The sequence below is a fragment of the Mesoplodon mirus genome (assembly GCF_964341445.2).
Source record: "Mesoplodon mirus genome assembly, chromosome: 7".
NCBI classification, from domain to species: domain Eukaryota; kingdom Metazoa; phylum Chordata; class Mammalia; order Artiodactyla; family Ziphiidae; genus Mesoplodon; species Mesoplodon mirus.
The window spans coordinates 115,179,056-115,198,059 of record NC_138983.1 but is presented as its reverse complement, the minus strand read 5'-3'; the positions used below and the strand labels follow the sequence as shown (position 1 = coordinate 115,198,059).

The window sequence follows — 19,004 nt, the reverse complement described above, 5'->3', positions numbered from 1 at the left end:
GATTATTTTCACTCTCAGATCAGAAGATCCTGGGATAATACACGTTCCCTTCAGATTCCAGTTTGAGACCTGTTAACAGGAGTCACTTTTTTGTCTTCCAGTATTAAACATTATACTTGTTCCTTCCAGCTGGGCCCACAGCTCCAAGTCTATTTAGCAGTCTCTGGAGTCAGAAATATATGGATGTCCGCAGTGTTTGTCTTGCATGTTATCAGCATGTGAAAACTGTGCAAAGTGTGAACTGCTCACCTCCGAGGGATCTCTTAGGCTAGGATGTGGGTCCCCTGGAGATGGGCAATGTGCTAGCCTTGGCATGCTTTGAATTGCATATCCTCTCCAGGCCTTAGTTCTTTCATGTGCAGAATAGGGACATTAAACAGAGGCATTTAGAGTATCTACCTAATTTGGTATTGTGAAAATTAAGTGAGATAATGTATGAAAAATGTTTAGTATAGGACATGGACACATAGAGAGTGCTCACTAAATATTAACAACTATGATGACAATGTCTCATTTTTCAGTAGGATTAGTCTCAAACCTGGCTTTCTAAGAAAAAACACCATTGCAGCTTTTGTACGTCTGCCAGCCATCTTAGTATTTATGTACCTGGAGTACAGATATTTAAACCAATTGTGCTGGAAACTTCCTTTGTCATAAAGTCATGTTAATAAACCTTAATAGCAATGAGAAGCAGTGAAACTAGAACATTTTCTCACACCATATACAAAAATAAACTCCTCATTGCTCCTGAGGCTGCTGGGAGAAATTTCCCTTTCTCTTCTTTGTTCGCACAGCTTCTGGGGTTCAGCTTTGGATTTGGCCCCGCCCCTGCATGTAGGTCACCTGAGGGCATCTGTTCTTTGCTCAGACAGGACGGGGTTAAAGGAGCAGCTGATTAGGGGCCTCTGGCTCACTCAGGCCAGGGCGAGGGAGGGGTACGGAATGCGGGGCGAGCCTGTGGCGGCAGAGGCTGATGTGACGTTGCAACAGCCAGAGGCGCACCGTGTGTTCTCCCGGGGAAGTTGTCCCTGGATCACGGGACCCTAGCAGTGGCGGGCTGCACAGGTTCCTGGGAGGGGAGGTATGGATGGTGACCTGTGCATGCACACAGGCTTCTTCGTGGTTGCGACAGCAGCCTTCGCCTTTCATGCCCGTCTCTGCTGTCTGCGCTGATAGCCGCGGCTCGCGCCCATCTCTGGAGCTCGTTTAGCGGTGCTCTGAATCCCCTCTCCTCGCACACCCCCGAAACAATGGTCTCTTGCCTCTTTGGCAGGTCCAGACTTTCCCGCACTCCCTCTCGGCTAGCTGTGGCGCACTAGCCCCCTTCAGGCTGTGTTCACGCGGCCAACCCTAGTTCTATCCCTGGGATCTGACCTCCGAAGCTGGAGCCTCAGCTCCCAGCCTCCACTCTCCCTGGCGGGTGAGCAGACAAGCCTCTCAGGCTGGTGAGTGCTGGTCGACACCGATCCTCTGTGCGGGAATCTCTCCGCTTTGCCCTCCACACCCCTGTGGCTGCGCTCTCCTCCGTGGCTAAGAAGCTTCCCCCTCCGACCCCCAGTCTCCGCCCGAGAAGGGGCTTCCTAGAGTGTGGAAACCTTTCCTCCTTCACAGCTCCCTCCCACTGGTGCAGGTCCCGACCCTATTCTTTTGCCTTTTTTTTTTTTTTTTCTCTTTTGCCCTACCCAGGTATGTGGGGAGTTTCTTGCGTTTTGGGAAGTCTGAGGTCTTCTGCCAGCATTCAATAGGTGTTCTGTAGTTGTTGTTCCACACATGTAGATATATTTCTGATGTATTTGTGGAGAGTAAGGTGATCTCCACGTCTTACTCCTCCGCCATCTTGAAGTCTCTCCTGCATATCTTTTCTGATATATTCACTAGTTTTTTAGATTATACATATAAGTGACATCACAAAGTATTTGTCTTTCTCTGACTTATTTCACTAAGCATAATACCCTCTAAGTCCATTCCTGTTGTTGCAAATGGCAAAATTTCATTCTTTTTTTAAGGCTGAGTAGTATTCCATTGCATATATATATACATATTCTTTAACCATTCATCTGTTGATGGACACTTAGGTTACTTCCATATCTTGGCTACTGTAAATAATGCTGCTACGAATATTGGGGTGCATGTATCTTTTTAATGTTTTCATTTTCTTCAGATATATACCCAGGAGTGGAAATGCTGGGTCATATGGTAGTTCTATTTTTAGTTTTTTGAGGATCCTCCATACTGTTTTCCATAGTGGCTGCACCAATTTACATTCCTACCAACAGTGTATAAAAGTACTCTTTTCTCCACATCCTTGCCAAAATTTGTTATTTATTTTCTTTTTGATTATAGCCATTCTGACAGGTGTTAGGTGATGTCATTGTGCTTTTGGTGTTGATTTGCATTTCTCTGCTGATTAGGGATGCTGAGCATCTTTTCACATGTCTGTTGGCCATCTATGTGTCTTTTTTGAGAAAATGTCTATTCAGGTCTTCTGTCCATTTTTAAATTGGATTGTTTTTTTAAAATATTGAGTTATATGAGTTGTTTATATATTTTGGATATTAATCTCTTACCAGTCATATCATTTCCAGCAAAATTTCTTAAAGATCATGTTAATAGTTCTTGGACTATTTTCTTGTCCTCTAGCACGTAATGACATTGTCTGAATTTTATCAAATGTTTCTTGATGTAAGTGCTTCTTTTGAATTTCCTGTTAGTTCTGATATTTCCTCTTCAATTATTTGTGTTTCTAGACACGGAATTATTTTGCAGGGAAAAGTGATGTGTAACTTGCAAAAACCTCTAGAACACTTTAACCAGTAATACTATCTGAAGTTCTTTCCAATGATGCCAGTTGTAGAGTCCTAGATCAGGAGGAGGCAAAGCAAGCCTTAGAAAACTATCATCTTATCTTTTAAGTAAGTGCCAGTAAAGTGAGCCTACTGTATTTCAGGTACTTGTCCTAGGAACTTACAAAAGGGAAGAAATGTAAATAAATAAATCAAATAATATCTTATAGGTGCTACATCAGAATGTGCCTTTTACAACTGGGACAGAAAGAGAAAGCGATCAATTCAACACGTGTCAGTAAAAATCTCCATTAAGGTTAATATCTGGGCTGAACAATGTCCTCAAAATTAGTAGATATCCGCCAAGTGTGTATGTTGTAGAAAGAGGGTGGGAAGTAGTCCAAGTGAAACATCATGAACAGAGGTAAAGAGGCTAAACCAGCATGATATGTTAGGGGAATTAAAGTTGTTCACTATGATTTTCATTGACTAGGAGAAGAAGTGAGATGAGCATGAGAGGGAAGAAGTGACAATAGAAAGGTAGGATGAACTCATATTATGAAAATAATTTCTCCCATGCTGTGTTGTTTGGATTTTATCCTTTAAGCAAAAAAGAACCACTGAAGAGGCATGACATGATTTTTTAAAGAAATAATTCTGATATTGAAAGAAAAAAGCAAAACTGAAAGGGAAACAATAGTTAGGCTAATACAGCAATTCAGAAGAGAGATGACAGAAGTCTGAAGCGATGCCATACCATAGGGAATAAGGAGGATATTTGAGAGATGTTAAAAAAGTATATTGTTCAGGACACAATTGGTCATTGAATGTGGAAGGCACAAAAGATGACTCAAATTTGGGGTGTGGCTTACTTGGTTATGGTTAGATTCATTCACCGAAACTGGATCTACTGGAGGAAGAAAAATTTTGGAAATGAGTAAAATATGTTTTATTTTGGATATGTTGATTCTGAAGTATCTTATGGGGTATTTAGATAAAGAACTCATTTCAGGGGTGTACAAAGAAAAATGAACCAGAAACTATATTAATAAAAAACAAAGAGGAATAAGAAAACAGAGACAGGGCCACCAATAAAGTAAAAAGAGTTTCATGTAATGTTCAACAATGTTCTGTCTTATAGAGAACGTAACTAAGATAAAGACTGAAATAGTCTTTTTGGTTAATTTGCTTTGAATTGGGCAACTGGATCAACATTACTATTGTAGCTTCCAAAAATAAACAGCTTTGGAGGCCTCACTGAGGTGGATTTAAGAGTGAACAAGAGAGAACCTCCAGGTAATAAAGAAGAATGGCAGCTACCTACATCTTTGTCTCCCCATATCCACCAGAAACAATAAAGAACAAGAAGAACAAATAAATTTATACAAAAACCATACCCTCAACCTGAGGAAAAGATAGGATATATCCAAACCTCAAATTACAGTTGACCCTTGAGCAACATGGAGGTTAGGGGTATGCCAACCCTCCATACAGCTGAAAATGTAAGAATATAATTTAGAGTCGGCCCTCCATATCTGTGGTTCCTCCATATCTGTGGTTCCACATCGGCAGATTCAATCAACCAAGGATTCAACCAAACTCTGCCAAAACAACAATCATAGAAAACTGTAACAAAACAGAGCAAACTGAATTAAAACACTCAAATAGCATTTGGGTATATAAAAAGCAAACTGACTTGAAAATTCAAAAAAACAAACAAACAAAAAAACAACAGAAATAGGCAAAAATAACTGGCATAATTGAGATGATTAAGTTCAAGAAAGAAATGGAAGATAAGGCAAAATCATAACATAAATAAAGATTAAATTATAAGGTGCCCATAGAGAACAGACTAAATGAAAATTTAAGAGGCAAAGAAGAAATGCAAAATAACAAGCAACATGAGAAAGGAAACAGGGTTAGAAAGAGTGAAATGGTGGACAAAGGAGAAATAACACATGTATAATTGGAGTCTCTGAAGAAGAAAATAAAAACAATGTAACTGAATTAATACTTAAAACTATAATTATAAAAACTTAATCACAAATAAAAAAGATGTGAATTTACATTTTGAAAGGGATCTCAAGGTAACTGGAAAAGTAAACCTAGAATGTCAACTCTGAGACATATCCTGGTAAAACTATTTAGACTTGAAATTAAAAAAAAAAAACCTCAAGGATTACAGGCTACATGATCAAATAAACTGTAAAGGCAAGAGAATTAGACTGGCATCAGTCTTCTCAAAATCATACACACACACACACACACACACACACACACATATGTATATGGCAAGGCAACAATGGAAAAGAATTTTCAGAAAACTGAACAAGTGTGAATCAAGGATTTTATATTCAGCTAAGCCATCCTTCAAGTATCAGTACTATAGAAAAACATCCTTAAACATAAGAACTTAGATAATTGTGTACAGATGAGCCACTAATGAGGAATCTAGTAATGAATGAGCTTCATTCAAGCAAGAGATGACTTGAGAAAATTTCAGCCAATAAACAAATTAAAATGACACTGAGAATTTATCATATTTAATAGAAGCTTTATGACAAATGAGTAATAGGGATGACAATGAAAAACCAATATATAAACATTTTATGTGTGACCAGGTAGAAATAAGATAACTAAAAAATGGAACATAAAGAAGAAAGTAGAATAAGCTCATTGATTGCTGTATACTATATAGGCAATAGGTGTGAATTAAGGGTTTTAAAAACCTGATAAATCAGAAAGTAAGCATTTAATGACAATGAGGATAAAGTATAAGTAAATTGGTAACCACTAGAACAAAAATTCAAACCTTCCTAAATATCAACAAAGTTTTTAACAAAATAGCAAATAATGTACATTACATGGAGAAATAAACAGAGTAAATGTAATAATTATAAAATTTTCTGAAAGACTTGAGACCAAACATTCAGTCATATTAATAAATATAAATGGGTTTGACACATCTATTAAAGGAAAAGTGCTTCCAATCTGGCTCTCAAAGCAAGAACCAACAGTATGACACATATAAGAAACAAAGTTATTTAAGAAGGCTAAAAATAATGGGATGGACAATGGAATGCTAGGTAAATGAAAACAGTAAGAAAGTAAGGGTACCAGGCAAAGTATAATCTAGGCCAAAAAAGGAAAATTGTGACAAAGAAAGCTCTCTTTTAATGCTAAGAGCCACAATTCACAATAAAGATAATAGTTATCTTGTGCCAAATAACACTGTAACCAGAAGATGCAGGAAGACAAAGATAGAACTGCACTAATAGTAGAAGACGTTAACAAACAAAACAAAGTACAGGACAAAATAAGTACAAAAAATGACTATGTATATAGAAGACCTACACAACATAACGTAGACTCTATGACTATAAATCAAACTTGACATGCTGATAGTAGACTGTATACCATCTAAAGTACATATAAACTATTCATAAAAAGTAATCATATATGAGGCCACAAAGTTCCGTAAAGTAGAAATATTAACAAAAAATATCTGATCACAATGTAGTACTAGAAATTATTAACAAATCCAAAAAGCAAAAATGATCTTCTATTGAAATTAATAAACCTTATTTTAAATAATCCTTGGGTCAAATGAGAAATTCGAATTGAAAGTAAAATTTTCTAATAATGAAAACACTTTATATCAGAATCTATGACATGTAGTTAAAAAAGCAGAAAAATATTGATCAATAAAAGAATTAAGAATAAATGAATTAAATTCATAAATTAAGGAAAACCTCAATGAGTATTAACTTTTCAGAATTGTCACTAATACCCAATACCCCAAATTATGAAAAGAAACAAACTCAGTCATTATGCTTATCTTTTCCCTCTTATTTGCCTCCATTTTGTCATTGAGGAAATACTGGAAAAGGCTGGAGAGAAATGGGCTAACTTATGAAAAAGTGCACAACGGAGATGACTTTTTGAAGTGAATGCTCCAGTGCTAAACACTGAGTTGGGAAATAATTTAAAACCCACATATCTTTCCCAATGGGAATGGAAAGATTTCTACTAGGCAATATGAATGATGATACACAATATTTACTATCTCACAGAGAGACTTACGGAGCTCAGCAATTCTAACAAAACATCTCAATCACACCTCCACTCTCCACCCCTCCCCACAATTCCCTCAGGCTATGAAAAAGTAGATAGAATAGGAACTATCCAGGCCTCAAACTACAGTGCTGACTGGAAAACAAATTGGTTCAAGTTAGAAAGTATGAAGAAAGCCAAGCCATTTTATTGCTGATAGAATGTACAACACAGACCTCCAAGCATGAACAAGATGAAAAGAAACATTCTGGCAACTCTGTAAATACACCATGGCAAAAAAAAAAAAAAAGAAAAAGGAGTAAAGAATAAATGTATAAATGAATTGAAACAATGCATGCTAACTACAAAGAGCATGACTAGAAGAAAACTCACACAAAATAAATTTCCATAAAGTACTTCTTGAGCAACTTGATGAAAATCTAAATGCAATAAACAAAAGCTCAAAAAACAAGATGATTTAAAAAATAGAATTAGGAAGACTGCTTAGCTATAAAAAATGAGAAACCAAACAACAAACAAACATTGCTACAGAATCAATAAATAAATTAGGAACAACAGGTACACAGGACAAGGCTAAAAAAATCAAACTGACTTTATGTCCATTTACTAAGGTGACACCAAATGTGAATTTGGATCAACTAAAAGGAATGCAGAGTACTGGAAATTACAATACTTGAGTATATATAATTTTTTTCCTCATTAAAAAGTTGCTTTAAAATAGAGTTAGGTGTTTAGAGCAAAAATAACAATGTATTCTGTAGATTCTAATAGACACAGAAATAAAATGTAGAAAAACAAAGGGCAAGGTGGGAAAAATGAAAGAAGAAAGTTTTAAGAAAGTTTCTTAAAATGTGAAATGGCATATTTTTGGTGGACAAACTCTTAGGGTGGCCTCCATTATGTTCCAATCCTGGTGTTCACAACCTTGTGATTGCATCCCCTTGAGTGTGGGGATCCAGGACCTGTGACATGCCTCTAACCAACAGTATATGGGAACAGATGTATGTGATTTTGCGTATTATGTAAGAGTTCAGCTGCCATCTTTCTGGAATCTCCCTCTCTGTTGCTGGTTGTGAGGAAGCAATAGGCCATGTTAGAGAACCACATGTGGTAAGAAATTGCTGATGCCTAGAGAAGCACAGAGCACCTTCTGGCCAACAGCCATTAACCAACTGAAGTTTTCAGTTCTAGCTGCAAGGAACTGAATGCTGCAAAGAACCATGTGAGTGTGGAAGTGAATCTTTTCTGAGTTCAGTCTCCAGGTGAAAACTCTGTTCTAATTGACACCTTGGCCTGGTGAGATCCTAAGCAGAGAGGACCCAGTCAAGCTGTGCCTGAACTCCTGACCCACAGAAGCTGAGATATTAAAGATTTGTTGCTTTAAGCTGCTTAAGTTGTAATTTGCTATATGGCAATAAAAAAGGATATTATTAATATAATGTTTAGGTTTAAATCTATCATCTTGTTATTTGTTTTCTCTTTATCCCACCTATACTTTGTTTCCCTGTTCTTTTTCTGCCTTCATTTAGATTATTATTTTGTTTCATTTTACCCTCTTTGTTGGGTTTTTGCTATAAATCTTTATTTGCTTGTTTTTTTTATCTTAGGCTCTGCTTTAATTACATATCTTTATCACAGCCTACAGTCATGTTATACTGCTTCAAATATAGTACAATATCTTGTACTTTCACTTCTCCCTTTCCCACCCTTGTGCTATTATTGTCATTTATTTTGCTTTTACATATGTTATAAACCTCATACGATTTTTGTTTATAGAAGGAAAATATCTTTTAAAGAAATCTAAAGAAAAAAATCTTATATATTTATCCATGTAGCTGCTTTCTTTGCATGCCTTGTAATTTTTGACTGGATGCCAGACACTTTGAATTTTATATTGTGACTTCTGGATATATTTTTATTCCTATACATACTTTTAAGCTCTGTTCCGAGGTGCAGTTACTTGGAAACAGTTTGAGCCTTTTGCCTCTTGCTTTTAAGATGTCTGTCAAGACTAGATCAGTGCTAAGTGTTGGAATAATTATTCTACACTGCAATTACCATCTGTGTACTCTACCCAATTCCTAGTCAGTCTTGAAATTTTCCATTCTAGCTATCAAGAAAGGTTCCCTCTAATCATCTCGGGTAGATCAATCTTTTCCTGGCCTTGGGTAGTTTCCTCACATGCATACAATTAGTCACTGTACAGATACTAGAAGGGGACCCTCTGAAGATCTCTAGAATTCTCTGTAGCAATCTCTTCTCTAGTAACCAGTCCTGTTGTCTTAGTCTCCCCAGACTCATAGTTCTACTTCCTCAACTCAGTTCAACGGGCTCTGCCTGGATTCTCCCAACTTGTACCACAAGGTGGAAACTCTCACAGCAATAAGATAGGGTAATACAGGGTTTATGTCACTTTCCCCCCATCTCTCAGGGCTCATCACACTTTCTTGCCTGATATCCCATGTCTTAAAAACCATTCTTTCATATATGTTGTCTATTTTTCAGTTGTTTTGGACAAGAAGATAATGCGGTTACTTTGTCTTAGCTGGCAGTGTAAGTCTTGAGTTATTTCTTATGAAAAACAAAGGCTGACTGAGCGTTGAACCAAGAGTGCAAAGGGCAGAGCAAAGAGCCCAATGGAATCATTCTCAAGAAGCAGGACTGGGGGGACAAAAAAAAAAAAAAAAAAAAAGCAGGACTGGGGCCCTAATCAAGCAACTGGCAACATATGCTTGACTTAATTTTAGAATTACTAGCGAACAGTGACTAAAATGTGCATCAAGTTTTCCATCTTTTTCAATGAATGTTTCTACTGCAGTAACTATATACTTCTCTTACTACTGCATGTTTGATTGTGTGTGTGTGTGTGTGTGTGTGTGTGTGTGTGTGTGTGTGTAAGGGGTACAGATAATTTGTCTAAGTTCACAGGTCTTCAGATTGAAGCACCTGAGTAACCTCATCTCCATCTGGGCCTGATTTAGATGGGATCCTGAATTTTGAGCCTAAGCCTAATGCCCTACTGGAATGGGACTTTCCTGGGTGGATTTGAATGTTTTTCACATAGGAGGAGTATAAGTTTGTGGCTAGAGGATGGACTGTGGTAGATTAAAGATGACCACAAATTATTTGACACTACTACCACTGAGAGATAGGGTTATGACCCCTCTTCTTGAATGTAGGTGGGCTCTGTGACAACTTTATCATAAAAAGAACACAGCAAAAGTTAAGCTGTACCAGACTCTAGAAGATTGGCACCTTCTACCTCTTATCTCTCAGAACTGTCTTTTGGAATGATTGCTCTGGAGGAATCCAGAAGCCATATAGCAGGTCCAACTACCCTGAAATTACCATAGGAGAAAAGAGTATTATCAGCATGTCCCCAGCTGTTCCATTCATTCCACTATAGGCAACACACATGTGAGTAAAGGAACCATTTCCACTATTCCAGCTTCAGCGTACACTGTATGAAGAACAGAGTATCCAGACATATGACCCCGGTCATCTCCAGACATTTGAGCTATCCCAGCTGAGGCCCCGGACATCTTGAAGCAGAGGCAAATCATCCAGCTGAGCCCTGACCAGAAGTCTCCCCTATAAAACCATGAGATATAATGAAATGGTTATTATTATAAATAACTAGAACAGGAGGAAAATCAGGAGTTCATTTTATATATGCTTACTACCGATACAGTTACAGAACAGATGTCAAGTTGGTATTTGGATATGTGATTCTGGAATTCAGTGAAGATGTCCAAAGTGAATAAAAATTTGGAAAACAACCTCCTTATTTTGTTCTATTTTCCTTTATTCATAGTACTTATCACCTCTGACATCTCCTAGACAATTTATTTATTGTCTAATGTGTACTATCTGTCTTCTCTGATACAATGTAAACTCCTCAAAGACAGGGATTTTTGTTTTCTTCACTAATGTAACCTCTGCACACAGACCGGTGACTGGCATATAGAAGACACTCAAATATTTGCTGAGTAAATGAACCAACTTAAAAATAGTATTTAAGACCATTTTATTGAGAAAATTACCTTGGGAGAGAGTGAATACAGTAGTTATGGTTTGAGAATAGGCATTTCAACACTTAGAAGTTGACAAGAAGAGAAACCAGCAAAGGAGATTGAGAGGATGCAGCCAGTAAGGAAAGAGGATAAATAAGAGACAGTGTTCTAGAAGCAAAGTAAAAATAGTGTTTCAAGAAGGGGAGGTGATCAAGTATGCCAATGAAGCTGGTAGAGTAAGATGAGCACTGACAATAAATAATTTGATTTGGCAATGTGGAAGGAACTGAGGACCTTACCATAAACAAAACTAAAACTAGTAGAATGGTGAGAATGAAGTCTAACTACTGAGAACAGGAAGAAGATGGAAGGAAAGGAAACAGACTTTTTAAAAATGAATTTTGCTCAACTGGAGAAGAGAAATGGCTAGGGGTGGCAGTATGATGCCAGGGCTTGTTGTTGATATATTATAAAAGGTTTTGTATGCTAACTGAAATAATCTTATAGAGAGGAAAAAATCTAATAATTCAGAGGGTAGAGGCATTTGAGTAGGTGAAAAAGGATGAAATCTAGTAGTATATAAATGAGTTGACTAGCTCTAGGTAAGGACAACAAAATAATTTACCTACAGTTATCAAGAGGAGAAGCAGAGTACATGCGTACAGATGCAGGTATATTAATTAGATGTGGTAGAAACTCCCTTCTATTTAGTTCTATTTTCTCAGTAAAACAGGAAGCAAGATTCATCAGCTAAGAATGAAGACAGAGGAGGTGTAAATAGTCCTTTAGCACTGTACTTGAATACACTTGGCACATATCTTGCATTAGAACTTATATTGTGCTGCAATTATTTTTGAACATGTCTCTTGCACCACTAAACTATGAAATAATTTAAGGTATAGGAAGTATTTTTTAATTTTTGTACTACCAGTATGCAACAAAATGCCCTGCAAACAAATGTTTGTTAACTCACTGATTGAATAAATGAATGTTAGAGATTCCTCTGCGACTTTGCAGCAAGGCCAAAAGAGTCTGAAAACAGCAATAAATAAAATACTATCAAGTATCAATGTGATAATAACTTAAATCCAATTTTCAAATATTGAGAATCTGAAACCATTAAACTTCGAACTTTTATTAAAATTTTAAAACTGCAGATAGAACATAAACATTTCTCTTTTTTCAAGATACTAAAGAAATGAGATGTCAATATTAAAAATAACTACGTCGAGTTAGGAGTTACTCTAGAGTACATGTCACATTGATTCTAAGTATTCAACATTTCATGACAAAGTGTCAAGGTTCTGCTCCAAAAAAATCAACATCTTTGAAAAAGGGTTACTACAAAAATATCTTCCATATAAAAAATAAAGTAGGAACACTCTTAGAGACCATGGCCATATTTTATATGTATAGGGTTTTTCTCTTCACACCAAGTGTAAGAATAAAGGAAAATGAAGAACCTCAGATCAAATGGGACAACAGAATGTGTTCCTGACACTAAAAATACTCACATTACTTAAGATTTTGTAATAATCAATACAACCCCAAAATGATGATTTGGCTAAAATTTTTAACTTTCATACAAACCCCAAACAAATGTAAACTGTAATTTTTGGAACAATTACTTTTAAAATCACCAAAATTCAAAGACATTATTTAAAAATGCAGAAATAAAAACAAATCATGAATATGTTATATACCTTATTTAATTCTTAATTACTTTTGGGACATTCTTTTTTCCTTTAATTAAAAGAACAGTAGTAATGTATATGCTATTGGTAGAAAATTAAGAGCTTCTATAAAATGCTGTGAAAAGAAATTTCAATTATTACTAAATATGCCAACCCTTAGTTTAAAAAATGCAAAAGAAGCTAGTCAGCAGACTTAAACTTGAAGCAGACCTGCTTCCCTCTGAAGCAATGATTTGCTATACTTCCTAGATAATCCTTCAGAAAAGTCTTTCTATGTGTTAATAGTTCAGAATACCAAGACATAGGTACAGAACAGGACATGAACAGGTCACACAACATAACTGGTCTTGCTCCACAGTTACTACAATGAAGTCCACAGGAGTCGGTGGGGAAGGAAACCAACACAATCCAGTGATGCAGTTGTCATAAACCCAGATCATGACTCTCTTCCTATTACCTGATGATCAGTTGTTTAGTTAGATGCAATGGAAATAAAACTGAAAGAAATCTGAAGAGGAAATAAAAAAAATGAAAGGTATGTCTCAACATTTTTTACTTTTGGTGAAGTCAAATGGTTTCCACCACTGAGCAAACTGCAGTACTTTCTTCCTCTGATCCTCAAAGCTTTCTCGGATCCCTTTCCTCCAAAGTCTTGGTTCCACATCCAGCATTCCACCAATGATTTCCTTTCAAAGAATGAGAAAAATACAAACACGTGCATGTATAAATACTAAAAACAGGAATGAAACTATTTCTATTTATTCTGTTACTAAATATAACATTAAGTAGTTCTCCGTGAGGATGCTCAAATTTTACATAGGTATTAGTTTCAAGTTAAAAATAAACCTTCTTTTCATTTAGTTCTAACTATGCAAACCCTGTGATTCTAGGGGTCCTAGCTGTGTCTCCTGTCAAACAATTTGTCTATTTTGCTGCTTGTTAGCACATCTATCAGACAGCAGCAAAGGGGAGGAAGAGAAAATGAAATTTAACTAATTTGGTCCTTATTAGCTGCTCTGGTAAAAGTTTGAAGAAAAAGTTGATCAACACGTAGCAATTATTAACTTGGTTGTTCAACTACAGTTGAATCTCAGGCTAATGTTCTCTCTACTACCCAGTATAGTTAAAAGCCAGTTTCTTGTACTATTAGCTGTAGATCTTTTTTCAGGAAACAAAATCATATTTTGGTACTAATCTAAGCAAACCAAGAATTAAAAATTATAAATCACCTTCATTTAAAAAGTCACATTCCCAAGCCCTGAAAGGAATGGATTCCTGACTGTCTGCTTATTATTGTAGATCATTTCCTTCATGATCCTCTTCCTGTGCTATCAGCTACAGAAATTAATCAAATTTATGATAGTGAGTATCCACGTACAGAAAGACATGGGGGAGATTTATAATGCTTCGAGGAAGGGAAGTACGGTAATACAGAAAATCTTGGGCTAAGGGTTGAGTTCTGTATATTCAGTCTAGGTCTACAGGATTGCATGGTAAGACCTTGGACATAATCATTCTAAGACATAGGTTCTTCATCTTAACAAATATACTAAAGGGACCTACTATGTACAAGCAAGTGCCAAATATTGTAGGGGATACGGAGATAACTAAAATACATTTCTCTGTCTTCAGAAAGCTCATAACAGAATGTGGAGCTGTGGTGGGAGTTATAAAGCAGAATAAGGCAAATGTCAAAGCAGACTACATGGAAACTCTAGAAGAAAGAAGATTCTAATTGTTGGATAAATCAGGAAAAGCTTCATGGAAAAGGAAACCTCTTTTCAGTGGGAAAGGGAAATAAAGGGGTTAAGAGAGACATAGTTTAAAAAGAGGGCACATTTAGATTTAATGCAAGAGTTTCTTGGCACCAGCCAATCACTAGCAATGTAGTTTAAGAAAGCCTAGCTTATAAATTGATCTAAAACTGTCTACAAAGCATCAAGTTTTGTCTCATGTGTTCCATATAAGGACTGATTCTTGTTCTGTTACTGAAGCAGATGTTAATGGAAAGAGACCAACCCTTCTTGCTCTCTGAACAACTGCAGGCTGAAGGGAGTTTTGGTCTCATAGGCTGTTTCTTGGAAAGCAGATTTTGGGGAAAACGGATCAATGATGTAATGCTAACTAAAGAAGCTTTCCTTTTAACATTAAAACAGTATCATAAAAACCATAGTACATACATAATATTTTGGGGGGGCGATCTCCCAATTAAATTTATGCAAGTTAAAAAATTGATATTTTACTTCATTTTCACTAGAATTAAGTATTCTTTTTTTGAAAGAAATAAATGCAGAGTCATAAAGCTTTGAATTATAAAGCTCTGTTGTATAACAAAACAGAATTTTTCAGAGCAATGAAAACAAATTTCTTTCTAGTTAACTGTGGGAAAAGATATTCTGAAAAATTCTCAGACAAGTTTCTGTAACATATCTCAACAGTTCATAGATGAATGTGATTTTAGGCCTCTAGTTAACCTTTAAGGATAACAGCATAAAAAGTTTTGAGTCCAAACCTCTTACATGTCACTCTTCTTTTTAGAAAATGATCTTACACAGGAGATGAAAGTGGGGAGGAAGAACAGGGAACCATGGACAGAGTTCATCTAGGCTCCTCTAATTTAGAGAGAAAGGCCTGAGTTACACTAGATTGAAAGGTCACTTCTAGAGCTGTTATTGCCTAGACTTCTTTTGATTGCTTCAATGGCTTCACTAATTTCATTCTAGTCCCTGATACTAACTTACATACTTCCCAAATACTCAGTAGACCTTAAATTTAAGGACTATACCCCTAGAAGGCAATCTGTAGTAACGGAAAGAACCTACTAGCAAAAAATGAAAGATCTACACTCTAGTACCTGTCCAGAAACTATCTGTGTGAAAGGAGTGACACATTCTTCTCGGACTATATCGTTCTTAATTATAAATGAAGATGTGAGATCATTTGTTCTCTAGTTCAACCATGAGCTTATGCACCCCTTGTTTCTGTCACTTATTAGCACATGACCATGGGGAAGTTATATAGCCTTTCTGTAGCTCAGTTTCATCATCTATAAAATGAAAGTATAAAAATATCTACATAATAGAGTTATTGTGAGCATTAAATGAGTGCTCAGAACAGCACCAGGCTCATTGTAAATCCTCAATGAGTGGGTTATCATCATTATCAGTTATCATCACTCTCAGCACAAGCCTGGCTGACTCCACAGGAAAGCATTATAGTCACCATTGACACTGTCAACAAATGTTTGGTTACAAAGTAATATTCCTGTTATAAATATTCTGGGATATACTTATTAACAGTTTCTGGGTACTCCCTCTAAAACTTGGGTGGAACAGTAATAACCAACTTCACTATATATTGTGCCCAAAGTTTTGATTTCCCTTCAAAAGAAAAGTGTTACAAAATTGCTGAACTCTGGTATTTTACTAAATTTGTGAGCATACCTTTCCAAAGTAATGAGGGAATTTGTGTTGATCTTCAATGACATGGGCAAACCCTCCCTGGAGGCCAAAATTCACAGAGAAGTAAGGAAAGCCTCTGGGTACCTAAATAAACAGATAAATCACACATGAATACAGCATGAAATCAGAAAGTTATGCTTAATCCCTCTTCCTACTTAAGCATCCCTCAAGACAAACGTACACACTGAATTTCCAGTTCTATAGGTATTTAAACAATAACTTAACTTCTTAAATAAAACATTTCATTTGGTAGTCTTTCAGCTAGATAGTGCTTTATAATATCCAGCAATTATAATCAGAACCAATTATTTTTCTGTCTTTTGGGGAAACAGGAAAGAAAAGGCATTTTTAAAATATATAACAACCGAGTAATTTTCCTTAGACTATGCAAATAGAGATTAAGGATATGCTTTCTTATATTTTCCTCACAATGCAGAGGTATAACATCCCTGAGATTTTACTACTATTTATTGATCAAAGATAAATTAAACATGAACAATCATAGTTTTTATTAACTGGTGGGGTGGGTATAGAAATTTTTAGTTTACCAACCTTGTTTCAAAATATTTCCATGATTAACTATTATCTTTCCCTCTCTTTTTTCCCTCCCTCTTTCTATACACACTCAAGCACGGACACACACACACACACAAACACACACACGTGTGCATGCCTGAAGTATTTTAAACTCTGTCTTGATTGGAAAAGGCCATAATTTCTAGCTTTAAAAATTAAGTAGATCTTGTGTCCTTGCAAGTTTTTCCTCCAAGCCCTTATTCTGTCACTAGAAAGTATTCAAACTGGTCAATTTAAAGTAATATCTCTCCCCTCTAATCCCCTTATACAGTCAGCATTTACTAATTTTGGCAGTGAATTACATATTTCTACTTAACTATATATATTTTGTATTGTGTCCTCAGGAAGGCATGACTTGGAAAGAGATAGTATGGTATGGTGGAAGAAGAGTGGTCATCTTGAAATAGTATAAAGCAATTAAAGTTGGGGCTTATAAAGAGTTGTTCAGGTTATAGGAAAAGCATAATGAAAAAGTAATCAGTTTACAAAACAGTACAATATGTAAAATGCAGAGAAATGGGTTACTACTTTGTGCTTTTTAAAAATATTTTCACATTTAAAAATAAAATGTGAAAACATGTATGACATAGACAATTAGGAAAAAAATAAAGAGACAGACAAGGCTCTAATCACAGCTCTGATACTTATAACTATGTAACTTCAGGCAAGTTATTTAACATCTGTGAGTCTCATGAGAAATATGAAGAGCTCAGAAGTTTGCTATGAAGATCAAATAGAAAAAATGCATATAAATGCTTGGCACAGAGAATATTATTCAAATATGACTTTCATTTCCATCTATTAATAGTGCTTTGTGCAAATCTGGTAGTCAAAGAAAAAGGAATGGAAGACTCCATTAAAAAATATATATATATTTAACATCTTTATTGGACTATAATTGCTTTACAATGGTTAGTTTCTGTTTTATAACAAAATTAATCAGCTACACATATACATATGTCCCCATATCTCTTCCCTCTTGCGCCTCCCTCGCCCCCATCCTCCCTACTCCACCCCTCTAGGTGGTCACAAAGCACCAAGCTGTTCTCCCTGTGCTATGCAGCTGCTTCCCACTAGCTATCAGTTTTACATTTGGTAGTGTATATATGTTCATGCCACTCTCTCACTTTGTCCCAGTTTACCCTTCCCTCGCCCTGTGTCCTCAAGTCCATTCTCTAGTAGGTCTGTGTCTTTATTCCCATCCTGCACCTAGGTTCTTCATGATCATTTTTCTTTTTTTAGATGCCATACATGTGTTAGCATACGCTATTTGTTTTTCTTTTTCTTTTTCTGACTTACTTCACTCTGTATGACAGGCTCTAGGTCCATCCACCTCACTACAAATAACTCAATTTCATTTCTTTTTATGGCTGAGTAATATTCTATTGTATATATGTGCCACATCTTCTTTATCAATTCATCAGTCGATGGACACTTAGGTTGCTTCCATGTCCTGGTTACTGTAAATAGAGCTGCAATGAACATTGCAGTACATGACTTTTTGAATTATGGTTTTCTCAGGGTATATACCAAGAAGTGGGATTGCTGGGTCATATGGTAGTTCAAGTTTTAGTTTTTTAAGGAACCTCCATACTGTTCTCCATAGTGGTTGTATAAATTTCCATTCCCACCAAAAGTGCAAGAGGGTTCCCTTTTCTCCACACCCTCTCCAGCATTTACTGTTTGTAGATTTTTTGATGATGGCCATTCTGACAGGTGTGAGGTGATACCTCATTGTAGTTTTGATTTGCATTTCTCTAATGATTAGTGATGTTGAGCATTCTTTCATGTGTTTGTTAGCAATCTGTATATCTTCTTTGGAGAAATGTCTATTTAGGTCTTCTGCCCATTTTGGATTGGGTTGCTTGTTTTTTTGATATTGAGCTGCATGAGCTGCTTGTAAATTCTGGAGATTAATCCTTTGTCAGCTGCTTCATTTGCAAACATTTTCTCCCATTCTGAGAGCTGTCTTTTCATCCTGTTTATGGTTTCCTTTGCTGTGCAAAAGTTTTGAGTTTCATTAGGTCCCATTTGTTTATTTTTTTTATTTGCATTTCTTTAGAAGATGGGTCAAAAAGGATCTTTCTGTGATTTATGTCATAGAGTGTTCTGCCTATGTTTTCCTCTAGGAGTTTGATAGTGTCTGGCCTTACATTTAGGTCTTTAATTCATTTTGAGTTTATTTTTGTGTATGGTGTTAGGGAGTGTTCTAATTTCATTTTTTTACATGTAGCTGTCCAGTTTTCCTAGCACCACTTATGAAGAGGCTTCTTTTCTGATTTGGATTTCTTTTATTTCTTTTTCTTCTCTGATTGCTGTGGCTAAAACTTCCAAAACAATGTTGCATAATAGTGGTGAGAGTGGGCAACCTTGTCTTGTTCCTGATCTTAGTGGAAATGGTTT

At 36.1% G+C, this 19,004-nt stretch overlaps 1 protein-coding gene across 5 annotated transcripts in view; it reads right to left on the bottom strand.

The window, feature by feature from the left end:
• CWF19L2 (CWF19 like cell cycle control factor 2) overlaps positions 1-19,004 on the bottom strand; it is a 208,314-nt gene that overhangs the window by 41,737 nt on the left and 147,573 nt on the right. For 2 of the 5 annotated variants that reach the window (XM_082627372.1, XM_082627371.1), the window contains exons 17-19: positions 16,008-16,109; positions 13,121-13,250; positions 6,466-10,448 (exon numbers count right to left, since the gene is read on the bottom strand). In XM_082627372.1, the coding sequence (XP_082483498.1) occupies positions 10,417-10,448; positions 13,121-13,250; positions 16,008-16,109 (264 nt within the window). In that variant the 3' untranslated portion in view covers positions 6,466-10,416. Of the gene's footprint in view, positions 1-6,465; positions 10,449-12,563; positions 13,251-16,007; positions 16,110-19,004 lie in introns of those variants that run through there. The other 3 variants (XM_082627375.1, XM_082627374.1, XM_082627373.1) reach the window with 2 other exon arrangements.